Genomic DNA, 17,428 nt, shown 5'->3' on the forward strand with positions numbered 1-17,428 from the left:
CTAAAAATGTAAAAAAGGGAGAAAAATTTTTTTTCCAGACAAAGTGAAAGGAGGAAGATGAAAAATGGAATTGCTAAACTAAAAGATGCTGGGAACCGATATGTGGAGAGTGATGAGGAAAAAGCAAACGTGCTAAACAAATACTTCTGTTCTGTGTTCACAGAAGAAAATCCTGGAGAAGGACCGAGATTGTTGGCAAAGTTACACAAAATGGAGTAGATTCTGTATCGTTCACAGAGGAGAGTGTTTATGAGCAACCTGAAAAACTGAAGGTGGACAAAACGATGGGACCAGACGGGATCCATCCCAGGATACTAAGGGAGCTCAGAGAGGTTCTGGCGAGTCCTATTAAAGACTTGTTCAACAAATCTCTGGAGACGGGAGTGATTCCTGGGGATTGGAGGAGAGCGAATGTGGTCCCTATTCATAAAAGTGGTCACAGGGATGAAGCAGGAAACTACAGGCCGGTGAGCCTCACTTCAGTTGTTGGAAAAATAATGGAAGTGTTGCTGAAAGAAAGGATAGTGTACTTCCTTGAATCTAATGGGTTACAGGATCCGAGGCAACATGGCTTTACAAAAGGTAAATCGTGCCAAACGAACCTGATTGAATTTTTTGATTGGGTGACCAGAGAGCTGGATCGAGGACATATGCTAGATGTAATTTACTTAGATTTCAGCAAAGCCTTTGATACGGTTCCTCATAGGAGGCTGTTGAACAAACTTGAAGGGCTGAAGTTAGGATCCAAAGTGGTGAACTGGGTTAAAAACTGGCTGTCAGACAGACGCCAGAGGGTGGTGGTTAATGGAAGTTGCTTGGAGGAAGGAAAGGTAAGTAGTGGAGTCCCTCAAGGTTCAGTGCTGGGGCCAATCATGTTCAATATGTTTGTGAGTGACATTGCTGAAGGGTTAGAAGGAAAAGTGTGCCTTTTTGCGGATGATACTAAGATTTGTAACAGAGTAGACACTGAAGAGGGAGTGGAAAATATGAAAAAGGATCTGCAAAAGTTAGAGGAATGGTATAATGCCTGGCAACTAAAATTCAATGCAAAGAAATGCAGAGTAATGCATTTGGGGGATTAATAATAGGAAGGAACCATATATGCTGGGATCTGAGAAGCTAATTTGCACAGATGGGAAGAGGGACCTTGGGGTGATTGTGTCAGAAGATCTAAAGGCGAAAAAACAGTGTGACAAGGCGGTGGCTGCTGCCAGAAGGATGCTGGGCTGTATAAAGAGAGGTGTAGCCAGTAGGGAAAGAAGCTGTTGATGCCTCTGTACAGGTCGTTGTGAAGTTTTGGAGACCGTATCTGGCAAAGGATGTAAGAAGACTTGAACCGGTCCAGAGGAGGGTGAGGAAAATGATAGGAGACTTGCGCCAGAAGACATATGAGGAGAGACTGGAAGCCCTGAATATGTATACCCTAGAGGAAAGGAGGGACAGGGGAGATATGATTCAGACGTTCAAATACTTGAATGGTATTAACATAGAACAAAATCTTTTCCAGGGAAAGGAAAGTGGTAAAACCAGAGGACATAATTTGAGATTGAGGGGTGGTAGATTCAAGAGCAATGTTAGAAAATTCTACTTTACGGAGAGGGTGGTGGATGCCTGGAATGTGCTCCCGAGAGAGGTGGTGGAGAGGAAAAGAAGTTCACGGAGTTCAAAGAAGCATGGGATGAACACAGAGGATCTAGAATCAGAAAATAATATTAAATATTGAACTAAGGCCAGTACTGGGCAGACTTGCACGGTCTGTGTCTGTATATGGCCGTTTGGGGGAGGATGGGATGGAGAGGGCTGGGAGGGTTTAGATGGGCTGGAGTAGGATTTGAAGGAGATTTCGGCAGTTGGAACCCAAGCACAGTACCGGGTAGAGCTTTGGATTCTTGCCCAGAAATAGCTAAGAAGAAAAAATTTAAATTGAATCAAGTTGTGCAAACTGGATGGACCATTTGGGTCTTTATCTGCTGTCATCTACTATGTTAATATGTCTTTGATCTAAAGGCTGCCGTGGGAGCAGACTGCTGGGCACGATGGAACACTAGTCTGACCCAGCAGCGGCAATTCTTATGTTCTTATGAGTCTGTTTATGAATTTTTAGATTTGAACGCTGAGTGAAGCTTTTATTACATTCAGTACATGTAAACGGTTTGTGACCTGTGTGAATCATTTGGTGTCTTTTTAGATCTGAATGCTGAATGAAGCATTTATTACACTCAGTACATGTAAATGGTCTGACTCCTGTGTGAATCTTCTGGTGAAATTTTAGACCTGAAAGCCAAGTGAAGCTTTTATTACATTCAATACATGTAAATTGTTTAACTCCTTTGTGAGTATGTTGACCTGTGTGAATCATTTGGTGTCTTTTTAGATCTGAAAGTTGAGTGAAGCTTTTATTACACTCAGTACATGTAAATGGTCTGTCTCCTTTGTGAATCTTCTGGTGAAATTTTAGACCTAAAAGCCGAGTGAAGCTCTTATTACACTCAGTACATGTAAATGGTTTCACTGCTCTGTGAATCTGTTCATGACTTTTTAGATTTGAACGTTGAGTGAAGCTTTTATTACACTCAGTACACATAAATGGTTTGTGACCTGTGTGAATCATTTGGTGTCTTTTTAGATTTGAAAGACGAGTGAAGCTTTTATAACACTCAGTACATGTAAATGGTTTAACTGCTGTGTGGGTCTGTTGACCTGTATGAATCATCTGGTGTCTTTTTAGAACTGAATGCTGAGTGAAGCTTTTATAACACTCAGTACATGTAAATGGTCTGTCTCCTTTGTGAATCTTCTGGTGAAATTTTAGACCTAAAAGCCGAGTGAAGCTCTTATTACACTCAGTACATGTAAATGGTTTCACTGCTCTGTGAATCTGTTCATGACTTTTTAGATTTGAACGCTGAGTGAATCTTTTATTACACTCAGTACACATAAATGGTTTGTAACCTGTGTGAATCATTTGGTGTCTTTTTAGATTTGAAAGCCGAGTGAAGCTTTTATTACATTCAGTACATGTAAATGGTTTAACTGCTGTGTGGGTCTGTTGACCTGTGTGAATCATTTGATGTTTTTTTAGAACTGAATACTGAGTGAAGTTTTTATTACACTCACTACATGTAAACGGTTTGTGATCTGTGAGAATCCTTTGGTGTCTTTTTAGATCTAAATGTTGAGTGAAGCTTTTATTATACTCAGTACACGTAAATGGTCTGTCTCCTGTGTGAATCCTCTGGTGAAATTTTAGACCTGAAAGCCGAGTGAAGCTTTTATTACATTCAACACATTTAAATGGTTTAACTGCTATGTGGATCTGTTGACCTGTATGAATCATTTGGTGTCTTTTTAGAAATGTATGCTTAGTGAAGCTTTTATTGCACTCAGTACAGCTAAATGGTTTAACTGCTGTGGCAGTTTGTTGGTGAATTTTTAAAGTTGAATGGTGTTTAAGGCTTTTATTACACTCAGCAGATGGAAATAGTTTCTCATTTGTAGGATTTGTTTTGCGCATTTGGAGTTCTGAAAACAATGGGAAGCTCTTATCACACTTAGGAGAAATAAAGGTGATGCTCTTATTATTTGTAATATATGTGAATTCTTTCTGAGGTGTTTTTCCTTTACTCTTGTCATGTTGGAATTTAGAAGTCATTTTGTCACTATTATTCATTTGGGAGGGTCTCTCTGCCAGGTGTCTCTGGTCCTCAGCGATTATACTGAGCTCCCCGTCATTTCTCTCACACTTAGTGACTCCATCCCTTGAGTCTCCTGCAGGGTCTCTCTGTTCCTTTGATTCTTGCTTACAGCTAATCCTTTCTGTTCCCTGGGAAATATGCTCACAGACATTTTCCGATGGTGTTTGAATTTCTTCCATTTCTAGAGGATCTTCTCCTCGATTCTTCCATTCTTGTGAGATCGTCTGATCTGCTGGATAGAAACAGAAGGTATTACTCATGAGTTAGAAAAGAGCAGTGGTTTCTAAGATAGAACCTGCATATAATAAGGTTATATCACACCAGGATTTTCCATGTATGGCTTGAGAATTGGTCAAGTTCTTATTTGCATTTACGGTGGAACGCCTGGCGTTAGCCCGCTGTTGGCGTTCCCCCAAACTGCCTACCAAACAATATCTGCTACTCAGAATGGACTATGTCCAACAGATGTGTAAATCAGTGGCCACTAGAAGGCAAACATGGCTCTCCTATAGTAAGATCTGGACTATTTATGAGAAATGGAGATCTACTCCTCAAAGGTCAATTTGAATTAGGCAGCTGGTATCTTCCCGGCCTCTTTTTACTGTTTGCACTGTATCTCTTCCGGGGTGTAGGGTTCGCTGGGGTCAGCTGGACAAAGCTTGTTGTATTTGCTGTAGTGTGTACTGTATATTGGGTGTTTTCTATTTGGAGCTTTGTATTATTGTTCTTTTTCGTAGTCAATAAAGTGGTTAAAAAAAAAATAAATTTCTTATTTGCAAACCATTTTTTGAAGATTTATCTCCACAAGGTGCAGGTTTGTGAGACGATGAGATGTTCCTTGGAAATGGCAGTGTGTAGAGGTTAAGGGAGTCAAAAATCCGAGTGCTACGCAGGTGAAAACGCGAGTGCTGAAATGTTACCACTTGCGTACAGAACGGACAGTATTCTATAGGATTTGCGTGTAAGTACAGGACTCACCCAGAGCCCACTCGTGTCCTGCCTATTTCCACACCACTCCTCGCACTTACAGCTATATCTGCCATATAACAGCACGGAATTGTTGTTCTAGCATGAAAGTTACTTGCCAATGTGGCACTTAACATCTGGGACACTGTATATCACATGTGACACACACAAGGCCTGCCTGCAGAATAAGGCCGGATCGCCTGGCCATTTTATGCGGCCCACGGTGACTGTGTGCCTTGGACACTCCTGATGTAGGCAGCCGGCTTAAGGGTGATGCTGCTTTTTGCTCATTGCCGCCCCTGTGCGTTTACCTTCTGGAAGGCTCCCTCCTGCTCTTTGCCGCACTCGTTTCTCTGCATAATTTAGTGACTGAATTGTGTCAATGTTGAGAATTTACATCTGCTGTCTATATTTTGCACTGTTCAGGAAGAAATGCATTTGTTTCTATTTCTCTGGGGTTGTACTGCATACAGAGTCTTGAATCTTAGGGTTTTCTTTGTATATATTAGTATTTTAGTCTGTGGTTCCATATTTGCATAGGGGTTATCTGTGTTCTGTAGGAATGAATGGTGAGAAGCAAACGTACAGTGTGCTTTGTGTAGTTTAATTTTCTGGTTAACCATTATGTGTTGTTAATAAGATTACATTGTGTGTATATAAGAACAATGAATGGAAAAAATGGTATTACAATTAGTACTGTTATGGGGGGGGGGGGGGTTCTGGCTCGGCCCATGACAGCCTGTGTTTTACATTTCGGCCTCCTAATGTGATTGAGTTTGACACCCTTGCTGTATAGAATTAGAGGGAAGAGCTCTGAAGAATGAGAATATCACGTTTATTATGACTTGATATACCACTCTAAGTACCAAAGCGCTTTACAGAATTATATAAAAATTAATTAAAAGGCGGGGAATGGACAAAAACTGAAAGCAACTATTAAGCAAACCATTGAAACGAGGAGAATGGGTGGAGGATACAATATTAAAATAAAAGGAAAAGGGGGGGGGAGACTGGGTGGTGGGGGGAGGGGAGGGAGTGGGGTTGGGAGGCTAGAGTTGGAAGGGTATTTGCTTGTTCATTTCCATATATGGGGCTCCTATGATTTTTAAATTCTTAATGCCAGTGTGGGTATTACATAGTAACATAGTAAATGACGGCAGATGAAGACCTGAATGGTCCATCCATATATGGTCCTTTTTCTTAGATATTTCTGGGCCAGAAAAACCCAGAGACCTGCCCAGTGCTTAGGTTCCATCTACTGGAGTCTCCTTCAAAGCTCACTCCAGCCCATCTTAACCATCGAAACTCCCCAGCCGTCCTCAACTGAATGTCCATATACAGGACAGACCGTGCATGCCGGCCCAGTACTGGCCTTACTTCCTTCAATGTATACCCATTATTTTCTGATTCGAGATCCTCTGTGTTCATCCCATGCTTGTTTGAACTCTTGTCACCGTCTTCTTCTCTACCACCTCCCTCGGGTGCGCATTCCATGCATCAACCACCCTCTCTGAAAAAAGAATTTCCTAACATTACTTTTGAATCTACCACCCCTCAACCTCAAATTATGCCCTCTGGTTTTACCATTTTCCTTTCTGAAATAGATTGATCACCATATGGAATCCTGAGTGGATGTAACTGAAAAGTATTTCCATGTAACTCTGTAATTTTTGATAGAGTAAAAAATCAATTCACTCAGGACTTAATTTTAATTTCTGGTGGAATTCACTATGTCACATATATAGAATGGAACGTTCAATAGCAATACAAAATGGAAATTATAAAAGGTTTAATGAAATATGGGGGCCATTGACATTGTTTTGTAATGAATAAACACCATTTTCTTAACATTATTTATGATTGGAAGGGAAAGGGGAGGGTTTATATAAATGGAAAAAAAAAAATGTAAAAAAAGAAATATGACAAAGATTGATTCAATTAAATAATTGTATAGAAAGGGAGGGGGAAGAAGGGTTTAGATATATATACCTTTGTTATGATCTTGATAGATTTATCAAGTGATGTTAGTAAATCTATGTATTACTTATATTGTGCACTTGTTGAAAGTTTAAAAATGAATAAAGAATTATAAAAAAAAATTCACTCAGGATTTTGTAGACCTCATTCATATCTCCCCTCAGCCGTCTCTTTTCCAAGCTGAAGAGTCCTACCTTTTTAGCTTTTCTTAGGGTTACCAGATTTTAGTTGACTAAACTCCAGACCCATAATCCCACCCTATTACACCCACATCATGCGCCCCTCCCCCACCCTCTCAACCTGTTCTCATTGGGAGGGAGGACGTGGTCCCAAAGAAGAAGCTTTTCAAAACCTGGACAAAGTGCCAGATTTTGAAAAACTGTCCGGATGCCCAGACATGCCCTCTAAAAAGAGGATATGTCCGGGTACATCTGGTAACCCTAGCTTTTCCTCATATGAGAGGAGTTCCATGCTCTTTATCATCTTGGTTGCTCTTCTTTGAACTTTTTCTACTGTGAAGAAAAACAAGAGCAGGACATAGGGGGGTGGGGGGGAGGGTGATCATATCTGAGAATCTTAAGATAGCCAAATAGATAAAAATCTAATATAATCTTATCTTCCATTTGTGAGTCGCTCATACCTATACAGGCTCAAGGCGACAGATTAAAGAGGAAGGGGAAAAGAAGGAGGGGAAGAGGACAAGGAGAGATAAGAGGAGGGACTTAGACATAAAGGATGCTATACAGAAACTAAGTTAGTTGTCAAAAAGGTGAGTCTTCAGTTTTTTTCTGAATCTAGTGTAGTTTGTCTCTTTCCTGATAGCTTCTGGTAGGAAATTCCAGATTTTTACACTCACATAGGTTAACATAGAGTGGAAAATTCGTTTGTAGTGGAGGTATTTTGTGGATGGTAGGTTTAGTTGGACTCTGTTAAGGATTTTTTTTTATGTCGACCAAACATTAGAGAATAATTGGATGAGAGGGGCTGCTGAGCTTCTGTATAGGATCTGGTGTAGGATACATGACGATTTGAAGATTATTGGGGACGATATTGGGAGCCTGATGAAGGTTGTAATTGAGTCAAATTTTCTTTAATTTGTAGATTAGTCTAATGGCTGTGTTCTGGATGAGTTGTAGTTTGTGGATAAGAGCGATGTTGATGCTAAGGTAGGAGGAGTTGCAATAGTCCAATTGGGGTAGGACCATCATCTGAACAATCAGAGCAAAGTGGTGTGGATGGAAGAATGGTCTTGTGAGTCGTAGTTGATGCATAGTGTAAATGGTCTTTTTCCGAAGGTTAGATATTTGTGGTTCAATTGTGAGATTGTCGTCTAAGATGCAGCCTAGTACCTTGGTGGATTTTTCCATTATGAGAGTAATGCCTGATGAAAGAGTGAGGTTAGGTATGACATTCTGTTGTGCGGTGCGGAAACCAATGGCTTTGATCTTAGTGGTGTTCAGTTTCAACTTGTTATTCGTTGTCCAGGTTTGATGAGATTTTTTTTCGGCAATATTGGGATGGTTATTGGTTATGGGGATGAGAAGGAGGATGGGGGGGGGCTGTCAGTTGTCGTACTAGGCGGAACAGTTTTTTTGCTGTCGGTTGTGTTACCTCCTATTTTACTGGTGTAGTAATTTTTCTTTGTTTCGGATGTTATCCTTATATTTGTTTATGGCTGCTCTCCATTGTGTTCTAGTGTCATGTTTTTCCTCGGGCGAAAGCCAGGAAGATGCTTAGTACATAGGGAGAGGAATAGTCAGCAGGAAACAGGAGGCAACAGTGTCTCTGTACCAGTCTGTGGTGAGATCTCATTTGAAGTTCTCTATACAGTTCTGGAGATCATCTCTTCAAAAGGATCTACCCAGGATGGGGTTGGTCTAGATCAGTGTCTCAAACCTTTTTTTAGCTCCAACACACTAAACGGAGCACATGTTTTTTGCGGCACATTGTAATTGAAAATATAAAATTGCAAAACCAACAAAATATTAAATTTGAGAGTTATTTGTTTAAAGTTCTTTAAGCTATGTATGGGTAATTTTAACAATGGTAAAACATAGAATAGAATTGCTAATCAATGCGATGGATGGGCTTGTTTTTGAGTGCAAATTAACTCAAAATGTGGCTCGATAGTCAACACGCATTTCATCATGCACCACCTGTAGTCGTTCTCTTTTATTCAATTCAATTTCGGTCAGAGCTGAAAATCCAAGTTTGCAAAGATAAGATGATCCAAATGTTTTGTTGCTCAAGTTAGGGGAACTACTGCATGAAAAATAAAATTACTTGCTGTTTATTTTCAAGGGCCAATCACGTCAAAGAATGATTCTTGTCTGGGAGGTTATACTCTTACACACACAGATGCTCATAACATTGACAGACTCTTGCGTACGCAAACGTACATCTTATCTATTCTAATGTATATTTATGAAGGGAATTTTTTAAAATAAAGTAAAATTCGGGAATCTATTGTGGCACACCCGGAATCTCTTCGGGCCACACAGTTTGAGAGACACTGGTCTAGAGAGTGGCAACTAAAATTCTCAATGGTTTCTGTCTTAAAGTTGTCTACATAACCCTTACTGAGATTTCTCACGGTCATACTGAGCTCCTTTAAGAGCCCGACATCTTCTGCTTCAGTCACTCGGGGCCCTGCTGCTGTGAGGAGTTCAGCCAGAGCTCACCCCTGAGGACTAAACATGGATCCACCTCAGGTCTGAGCAGTACTCAGTTGGCAGTGTGCACTTAGTTACATCAAACGGATCAATTTCTTCTATCTATGAAGGTTACACCACCAGTCTCCATCACACCAGTTTTACCCCAGTTCTGCACTCACCTGAGCAGCTGCTTTTCCCAGTCTCTCTTTCCTCTGATCCAGGCTCTCCCCTGATGTACGGCTCTTCCCCTCGTTCAATGCGCGATATAATCTCCGGGGTGAGGTTTGGACAGCCTGTTCCTGGTGTAAGAAAACTGCATTAGCCCAATTCCCTCAAATTCAAAAGTCAGGCAAATTTCCAGCATAAAGAAGTCCACTAACTTCACTGAACAAAAATATTAAAACCTTTGGTTAAAAAGAAACAGCCTTGCAAATCTCAGAAAAGTTATTTAAACCATCTTCTTTATAGTTTGGTGATAATTTGCGGAAGCCAGTAAGGAAGCTGCTCAGCACCCAGCAGCAGCGCCTAAATCGCACTCCTGCTTGTGCCACTCAGTAGTCGAAGAAACTTGATCACGCAGCAGCTCGTTAGCAGCGGGGCAGGAACTTGGAAAGTTCGCTCCTGCCCGCTGCACCTCCACCATGGATCAGCAGATGAGGTATGAGGATAGGGTAGGGAGAGGGGCAGGGCGCACAGCCTGGGAGGGAGGAAGGGTGCAGAATCTGGAGGGAGGAGGAAAGGGGCTTGGTGCAGCCTGACAGGGGAGGGAGGGAAGGAAGGAAGGGGGCTGGGTGGAGAGTCTGACAGGGGAGGGAAGGAAGGGGATTGTGTGCAGGGCCTGACAGGGGAGCGAGGACAGGAAGGAAGGGGGCTGTGTGCAGAGCCTGACAGGGGAGGGAGGGAAGGAAGGGGGCTGTGTGCAGAGCCTGAAAGGAGAGGGAGGGAAGGAAGGGAGTTGGGTGCAGAGTCTGACGGGGAGGGAGGAAAGGAAGGAAGGGGGCTGGTTGCAGAGTCTGACAAGGGAGGGAGGAAAGGAAGGAAGGGGGCTGGTTGCAGAGTCTGACAAGGGAGGGAGGAAAGGAAGGAAGGGTGCAGAGCCTGACAGGGTAGGGCACTTGAATATTTAGCCACCCCACTTATATTTCAGTCAACCATTTTTCCTCCTTTTTGGGGGGAAAAAGGGGTCTCAACTTATATTTGGATCGACTTATATTCAAGTATACTGTATACAATACTTGAACTTGTAACTATGTATTTGTAACTATGACTTAACTGTTTTAATAACTATACTGAACTACCTGTACCTATTGAATGTCCGTGTCAAACTGTCCATTTTAATTTCCTGGGTAACAGACCCAACCTCTTGTAATGTAAACCGACCTTGAACTGAATAGGTAAAGGCGGAATAGAAAACCTGATTAACATAACATAACTCACACTCCTAGAATTTCTGAGTCTCCGTTATGCAAAACTGCTCAACTTCTCATCCATCTGCCTCTGGAGCCACCAATTTTTCCTTACTTGGAGATTTTAATATTCACGTTGATTCAGCTCCACAGGGTCCCTGCTGGAGTTTTTGTCCCAGTGCATAAAAAAAGTCACCCACTGAATTTGGCTCTGTTTATACAATGTGGCTAATATTATATGAAGGGCTCTAGATTTATCTTCAGATACAGCGATGTGGTCTGATAACTTTTTATAACATTTTGTTTGAAAAAACAACAAGTGAGGTTTTGGCTCCCCAAAGTGTCTTGCGTGCAACCTAAAAAGGAACATGGCCATGGGAGGGGCTCGGTGAGGGTGGGTGGGAGATAGGGGTTTTCTAAGTATTTAGGTCCAGTATTACAGAAGAGGGTTCTGGGTCCAACTCGCACACCAGGATTTCTACCAGGTATCAGCAGGCCTAAGTCCTTATGCACAAAGTTGCTTGGTTTGGATTTCTGAGCACCATTTATTGAATCCTCCCCAAGACGACTTGCCTGCAGAGGAGTTGGTAGGGCAGATGATTGTTGAAAGATAGAGTTTAGTGGCTGCAGCAATAGATAAGACTGTGCTGGTTACAAAGTTCATTACTCAGAATGAAATTAAGGCTGTTTGGTTTCACAAATGAGGCTTCCATTTTCATCAAGTGTCAACGTAGACTGTTAAGCAACTTTCCTACCGAGACTTTGACATTTTGTGATTTTTGTCATATTTTTAAGGCCAAAGTACTCGTAGGTCATAGAAACATGACGACAGATAAAGGCCAAATGGCCCATCCAATCAGATGCAAAGTGAACATAACTATTTACTACTACTACTACTATTTAATACTTCTATAGAGCTGAAGAGGGTAGCCAGTGCTGTACATTTTGACATTAAATAGACAGTCCCTGCTCAGAAGAGCTTACAATCTAACTTGGACAAACAGACATGACAGGGGGGTTGGGTATGCAAAACCCAAGGAGGAGATTATTTCATGCTTAAGAGTGACTGAGGAGACCTGCATTTGGCAAGTGATAGCGAGTTGGATTCTTTTGGTTCAAAAATAACTGGCTGAAAAAAATAAGGGCAAGAAAGACCTTTCTCAAATGCTTTCCATGCTGGTAAGACTCATTAAAGCGGTCTTACTGGCACGGAGGAACCCCTCCTGATGTTCAAAAGGGTTTTCAGGGGCTGTTGCCAATCCCCATAGCAGCCACAAGAACCCTAAGCAAATGCATCTCAAGGCGCTCATTAGTATTTAAATGAGCTCTCCTAGTGATGAACGAAAGGGAAATTTCTCCCCCTTTTCTAAGGCAAAATTTTCCAGGTCTGGACCTGTCAGTAGCTGTTTTATGTGCTGGACATAGAGGCACACAACACACTCACAATAGCCTTGCCCATTTAAGGGCCCTCCCCCCCTTCCCAAAAAAATCCCACAGCTGAACAAGCAGCCCCTGCTCTCCCTGCCAGCTCAGCTGATCACAGCTCCAGAGCCACAATCAGCTGAATCGGCAGGGGAATTGCTGATTAGCTAAACTGGCAGGAGGGAGACAAGCAGCGGAAGGACAAAATGGAGCTGACAGGAGGAATGGGGGTGGGAGAGGAGCTGGGCCTACCGCTTTGCTCTTCTGAACAGGCGCCAGGCAGAGTTCCTCCCCCTTTTACCGGGGCTGCTTTGCACAAATAGCATGCAATGTCTGATGTAATAATATCCCAGGAACTCTCCATTTTGGACTACTGCAATGCAATCCTGCTAGGCGTTCCCAAGTACATGATCAAACACATACAGATAGTACAGAACGCAGCAGCAAGATTTCTGCTGGGAAATCAAAACATACAAGTGCTACTCTGATTCTGAAAGAATTACACTGGCTCCCTATTGAAAGTAGGGCAAAGATCATGTTGACGACACACAAAATCATTCTTCTTTCAGAACCGCATTACTTAGCAACCAGACTACACAATCATACTCCAACACACACACTTCGCTCGAGTCAAGAATACTTGTTGGAAATACCATCTTTCAAAGACATCAAATACAGAAGTGTCAGGAAAAGAATGTTCTCTCAGTGGTGGAACTCCCTACCAAAGGAATTAAAACGAGAAAAAGATACTAAAAAGTTAAAGAAAGGAATGAAGACCTTTCATTTCTCAAACTACTTTAATTAATATAGTGGGATTAGCTCACTACTTCATAGTTTACACATGATAAGATTAGGCAGGATATACGAGGGAAGTTTAAATTGTCCCTAAAAGTTTTAGTGTGTATATTTCTAGAGGCTAATTATATAAATAAGTATAACGAAGAGATATAGGATTATAGTATTCTTTAGAGTCGAGTCAATCAAAGGTAAATGATTTGTACATATATATGTGTATACTGGACATCTCTGAAACAATCTAATTCTGTATTAGAGAATGACATGGTGGCTGTTACCCGCGGCTAGCCGCAGGTAACCCGCCGAAACAGTGGGGGCAGAAAAATTGCTCACTGTGGGTACGGGGACAAGGCCATGGAGCGGTGAATGGCCTTGTCCCCGCAATTAAGGGAGGGAATGCGCGCGGCCCCCCTCCCTCCTTCCTACCTACCCAAATCTATCTCCCTCCCCCCTACCTTCGCCGCGTGTTTTAAGTGAGTAACTTGATCAAGCTGCCGGAGCCTGCATGCAGTCACGTGCGTCTGTGGGTGGAAGCTTCTCCTCTGACCCAACTTCCGGTTGCGTCAGAGGAGAAGCTTCCGCCCACAGATGCACGCGACTGCTCGCAGGCTCTGGCAGCTTGAATAAATTACTCACTTAAAACGCACCGCAAAGGTAAGGGGGGAGGGAGTGAGATGGGATCTCAACCAAAAAGGAGGATAACTGCAACAAGCAGAAAAATTGGTTCAAGCTCCCCTTTGACCCCCAGGGTCCCACATCCTTAGCAAAATCTATCTGTGAACCTCACCTGATCACTGGACCAGAACTACAGTGTCTCAGATAACTCTTTAAAACTCAGCCGCTTCTCCTTCCAGAAGCAGCCAAACTTCAGTTTCTTGTCTCTGAAGACAAGCAACACCCTGCAGCCCTTCCTAACAGTCCTGCTGCAGTGTGAGACACTGACACAGTCATTCTCCAGAACTTGCCTTTCAACTTCTGATTCAACTGCCACTTTTGTAAATCTCTTTGGGATTAGTATACTTTGGGATTACTACAGTTGAGGCTGGTGGGGGAGGTTTATAAGAAATTGGATTTCAGCTCCAAACTGCTCAATGAGACGCTCCAAAATGGTCTGGATGGTAGCCTGCAATTGTAGATCCGAGTCTGAAACTGGACCACTAGCTGAGGCTAAAGGCTCCGAGGTCGAAGAGGAGGAATGCTTCGACTTGGAGGAATGATGCTTAGGCATCTTGAGGACCACCGCTGGAAATATCTGCTGAGGTATCTGACCTGAGGGAAGTTCAGGAGAAGACTTGGCAGATTTACTCAAGGTCGAGGACGTTCCAAACGAGGAAGGTCTGATGAGAGTGGAGGTCCGAGTCGTGGAGGCAGGAGGACACCCCACAGCAGGTCTGATCGAGTTGGATGTCGAGGGTGTAGTAGGGGTGCCCATACCAAAAATCTTCTCCACTTGAACTCGACGACATTTAAGGGCTCGAAGTTGAAGAGTAGCACAACGAACGCACGACTCCGGGCAATGGTCAGACCCCAGACACTGAAAGCACCAGTGGTGTGGGTCAGTGAGGGAGATCGCACACTGGTACTGGCTACACTTTTTGAAGCCTGTGACCGGCCGGGACATTGAAGGAACAATAGCTGCCGCAAAGTCAAAGCCCGCAGGCTGAGGGCATGCGACAGGCCCCGCCGTCACTCGATGAAAAAATTCAAGTCTTTTTCTTTTTAAACAATGCTGAAAGAAAAGCACAGCAACCCGGTAATAAGAAAATAAAACACGAGCCGTGGTGAGAGAAGGCACGAAGCAAACTAAGTTCAGCGCAGAGCGTCAATCACGGACTTATTGGCTCCACGGAAAACCGAGAAGACACGCCCTGTGCTGGGGGGGAAGGCACTCGCGCATGCACGGTGCGGCAGACTCAAAACTTTGGAGTTTCTCCAAGCAAATCTGATTGTGAGGCTGTCCGCACCCGGGCTCTGTGGATGACGTCACCCACATGTGAGAATAGGCTGCCTGCTTGTCCTGGGATAAACACCATTACTAAGCTATTTTATTAAAGCTCCAGCAGGGTTGTGTTCCTCCTTGACTATAGTTCATGTATTGAATCATCTTTTCTGAAGTTAATATTCATATTTCCATCAAAGCTGCTCATGTAAACCACTCTGAATTGACTTTATAGTCATTACTCAGTAGTATAGAAGCTTTAAATAAACAATATAATTTACTTGCCATTGTGCTGGGTGTCACCCGATAAATTTAAATTGCTCCTAACACAGTATTTATTACCGTGTTGGTGATCCTTACCTCCAAATAAACCTATCTTTTTAAAGACGCTTTTAAACATTTAAATTTTAGACATACGACAAAATGCTTTAGGTTTTTAACTCTTTCCCTTTCTTGTTTATTCCCTCTAAGAAAGAATTGTAACTTTCCCTGTAACCAGGTTTCTTTTTAGAAAATTGTACATCGCTTAGTAAATTGAATAAGCGATTCATCAAATATGAATAAAAACTTGAAACTTTTAATCCCATTCTCACCGACTCCAGCTGCTGAGAAGATATAAAGCAATCACTGCAGCATTCACTCACTTTTCCACTAAATGACACTACTTACAATACTCTTTATAATAATATTCCAATATTTCTAATAAAAATGTAACGATCTCCCTTACCCAGTGAGATCAGGATCTCATAATTCTCCTTCATCACCTCCCTGTAAAGCTCTTTCTGCCCTTGATCCAAATACTCCCATTCCTCCAGAGAGAAAGAGACAGCGATGTCCTCAAACGTCACCCGCATCTGAAACACAAACCAGAAACACACTCAGCACCTTCTGCATCACCATCACCTCCTAATCGTGGAGCTCTTCGGGGCAGGGAGAAAGTTTTCCAGCTCATATAAGTCACAAACACATAACACAGGGATCTAGTTCAGGAGATCATCCCAGTACTGGGCCCAGATGGGCCGGGCCGAGCCTAACTAGTCTGAGCTCAAGCCCGTCCATTCGCATCCATCGGATCCCTCGTGACGTCATGTTCCGATCCCGAGACAGGCGCGAGCAGCAAGTATAAGATGCTGCTCGCGCCGGTGAACATTTATAAAAAGCTCCTACCTGAGCGGAAGCTCCTTTAGGCAGTTGCCTAGAAACGAATTGGGAGAAGCTGAGATTTGGCCCCCGAGATTTCTTCGAAGGAATCCAAAACTAAAAGGGGTGATGACATCATCAAGGGGAGGCGGAGCTTCACGACCCTTTCGGCTTGGCTCGGCCCCTTTTAGTGCTGATTGCTCAGAATGAGTTAGAAGGCTCCACCCCCTAGCCCTGATGGGGAAGAAACAAGGAGGAGTTACAGCTCTTTCTGGCTCTTATTGGTCAGAATGGCCGAGGGGCGGGAAGAGGAGTCGGAAGGTTCCACCCCCAAGCCCTGATGAGAAGAGGAGTGACAGCTATTATTGGTCAGAATGTTCTTGGGGGCGGGAAGAGGAGTTAGAAGGCTCCACCCCCCTAGGCCTGATGGAGAGGAAGGAGGAGTTACAGCTCTTATTGGTCAGAATGTTCGTGGGGCGGGAAGAGGAGTTGGAAGGTTCCACCCCCTAGGCCTGATGGATAGGAAACAAGGAAGAGTTACAGCTCATTCCGACTCTTATTGGTCAGAATGGCCGTGGGGCGGGAGGAGGAGTTAGATGGCTCCACCCCCTAGCCCTGATGGGGAGTAAACAGGGAGTTACAGCTTTTTCTGGCTCTTATTGGACAGAATGTTCGTGCGGCGGGAAGAGAAGTTAGAAGGCTCCACCCCCTAGCCCTGATGGAGTAGGAGAGGAGTGACAGCTCTTATTGGTCAGAATGTTCGTGAGGGGAGGGGAAGAGATTAAACTCCTCCTCCTGACAATGAGGACTATGGAATACGCTCCCAGGAACCACCCAACTTTGACTAGTGCTGAAAAGGCTGATCTTAGGTCTGTTGTAAGGAAGGACCCGGGATCAGTCTTTGCAGCACTGGTAGAAATTGTACGATTCTCTCCAGCCGGTTACTTTGCCCCTGATGCAGCCAACTCTGGCATTACTTCCTGGAAGTAGCTCTCCCCTCTCTGGCAAGCTCCCCTCCCCCACTCAGCAGCTGCTCTAGAGACAGAGTTAAGGGTCAGTTTAAGTTCCTTCCTCGTCTCACTGTTTCCTTCTGTCTTGGGACATAAGAGCCCCCTCCCCCCCCCCCCAACATTATTAGTTCCTGCAATGGTCCTAGGAAAACCCAGATTCTGGCTGTTCTGGAAGGGAAATCAACTGAAGGGGGTTCAGCTGCCAGACTGGCTGAGAAAGGGAGAAGGAGACTGAAGTGAAGCTGAAGGCAGGGCCACAGGAAGCATTTCAATCTTCCCCAGATCCAACTCAATGATCTGTCTTGGAAGGAAAGGGGCATGGTTAACGTGACCATTTATTTTTTTCATCAAAAGGGGACATTTATTAATTGTCAGTCCTGCCCCCAATCCCGCCCCCAATTTCTTCCATTCATTTTTCATGTAC

General features: G+C 43.4%; 1 protein-coding gene across 3 annotated transcripts; it reads right to left on the bottom strand.

Moving 5' to 3' along the window:
• Positions 1-2,033: 2,033 nt before the first annotated feature.
• LOC117354566 (oocyte zinc finger protein XlCOF6-like) lies at positions 2,034-16,138 on the bottom strand. Of its 3 annotated transcripts, none has more exons than XM_033932319.1 (4): positions 16,022-16,138; positions 15,582-15,708; positions 9,472-9,585; positions 2,034-3,927 (listed from the first exon to the last, which is right to left on the bottom strand). In XM_033932319.1, exons 2-4 carry the CDS (start codon positions 15,706-15,708, stop codon positions 2,045-2,047), a joined length of 2,124 nt encoding a protein of 707 aa, XP_033788210.1. In that variant the 5' UTR covers positions 16,022-16,138; the 3' UTR covers positions 2,034-2,044. The 3 variants fall into 3 exon arrangements, with proteins under 3 accessions (XP_033788210.1, XP_033788209.1, XP_033788207.1); XM_033932318.1 differs by having other exon boundaries at positions 2,034-3,924; positions 9,472-9,591; XM_033932316.1 differs by having other exon boundaries at positions 9,472-9,591.
• Positions 16,139-17,428: the final 1,290 nt, after the last annotated feature.

Source organism: Geotrypetes seraphini, chromosome 2, assembly GCF_902459505.1.
Source record: "Geotrypetes seraphini chromosome 2, aGeoSer1.1, whole genome shotgun sequence".
Lineage (NCBI taxonomy): Eukaryota > Metazoa > Chordata > Amphibia > Gymnophiona > Dermophiidae > Geotrypetes > Geotrypetes seraphini.

Excerpts from the sequence above, each read along its gene's own strand:
- LOC117354566 (XM_033932316.1), bottom strand. The coding sequence starts at position 15,708 with ATGCGGGTGACGTTTGAGGACATCGCTGTCTCTTTCTCTCTGGAGGAA. Across the intron at positions 9,592-15,581 it reads TGAGATCCTGATCTCACTGG|GAACAGGCTGTCCAAACCTC; the intron begins GTAAGGGAGATC and ends TTCTTACACCAG. Across the intron at positions 3,928-9,471 it reads TGGGAAAAGCAGCTGCTCAG|CAGATCAGACGATCTCACAA; the intron begins GTGAGTGCAGAA and ends GTTTCTATCCAG.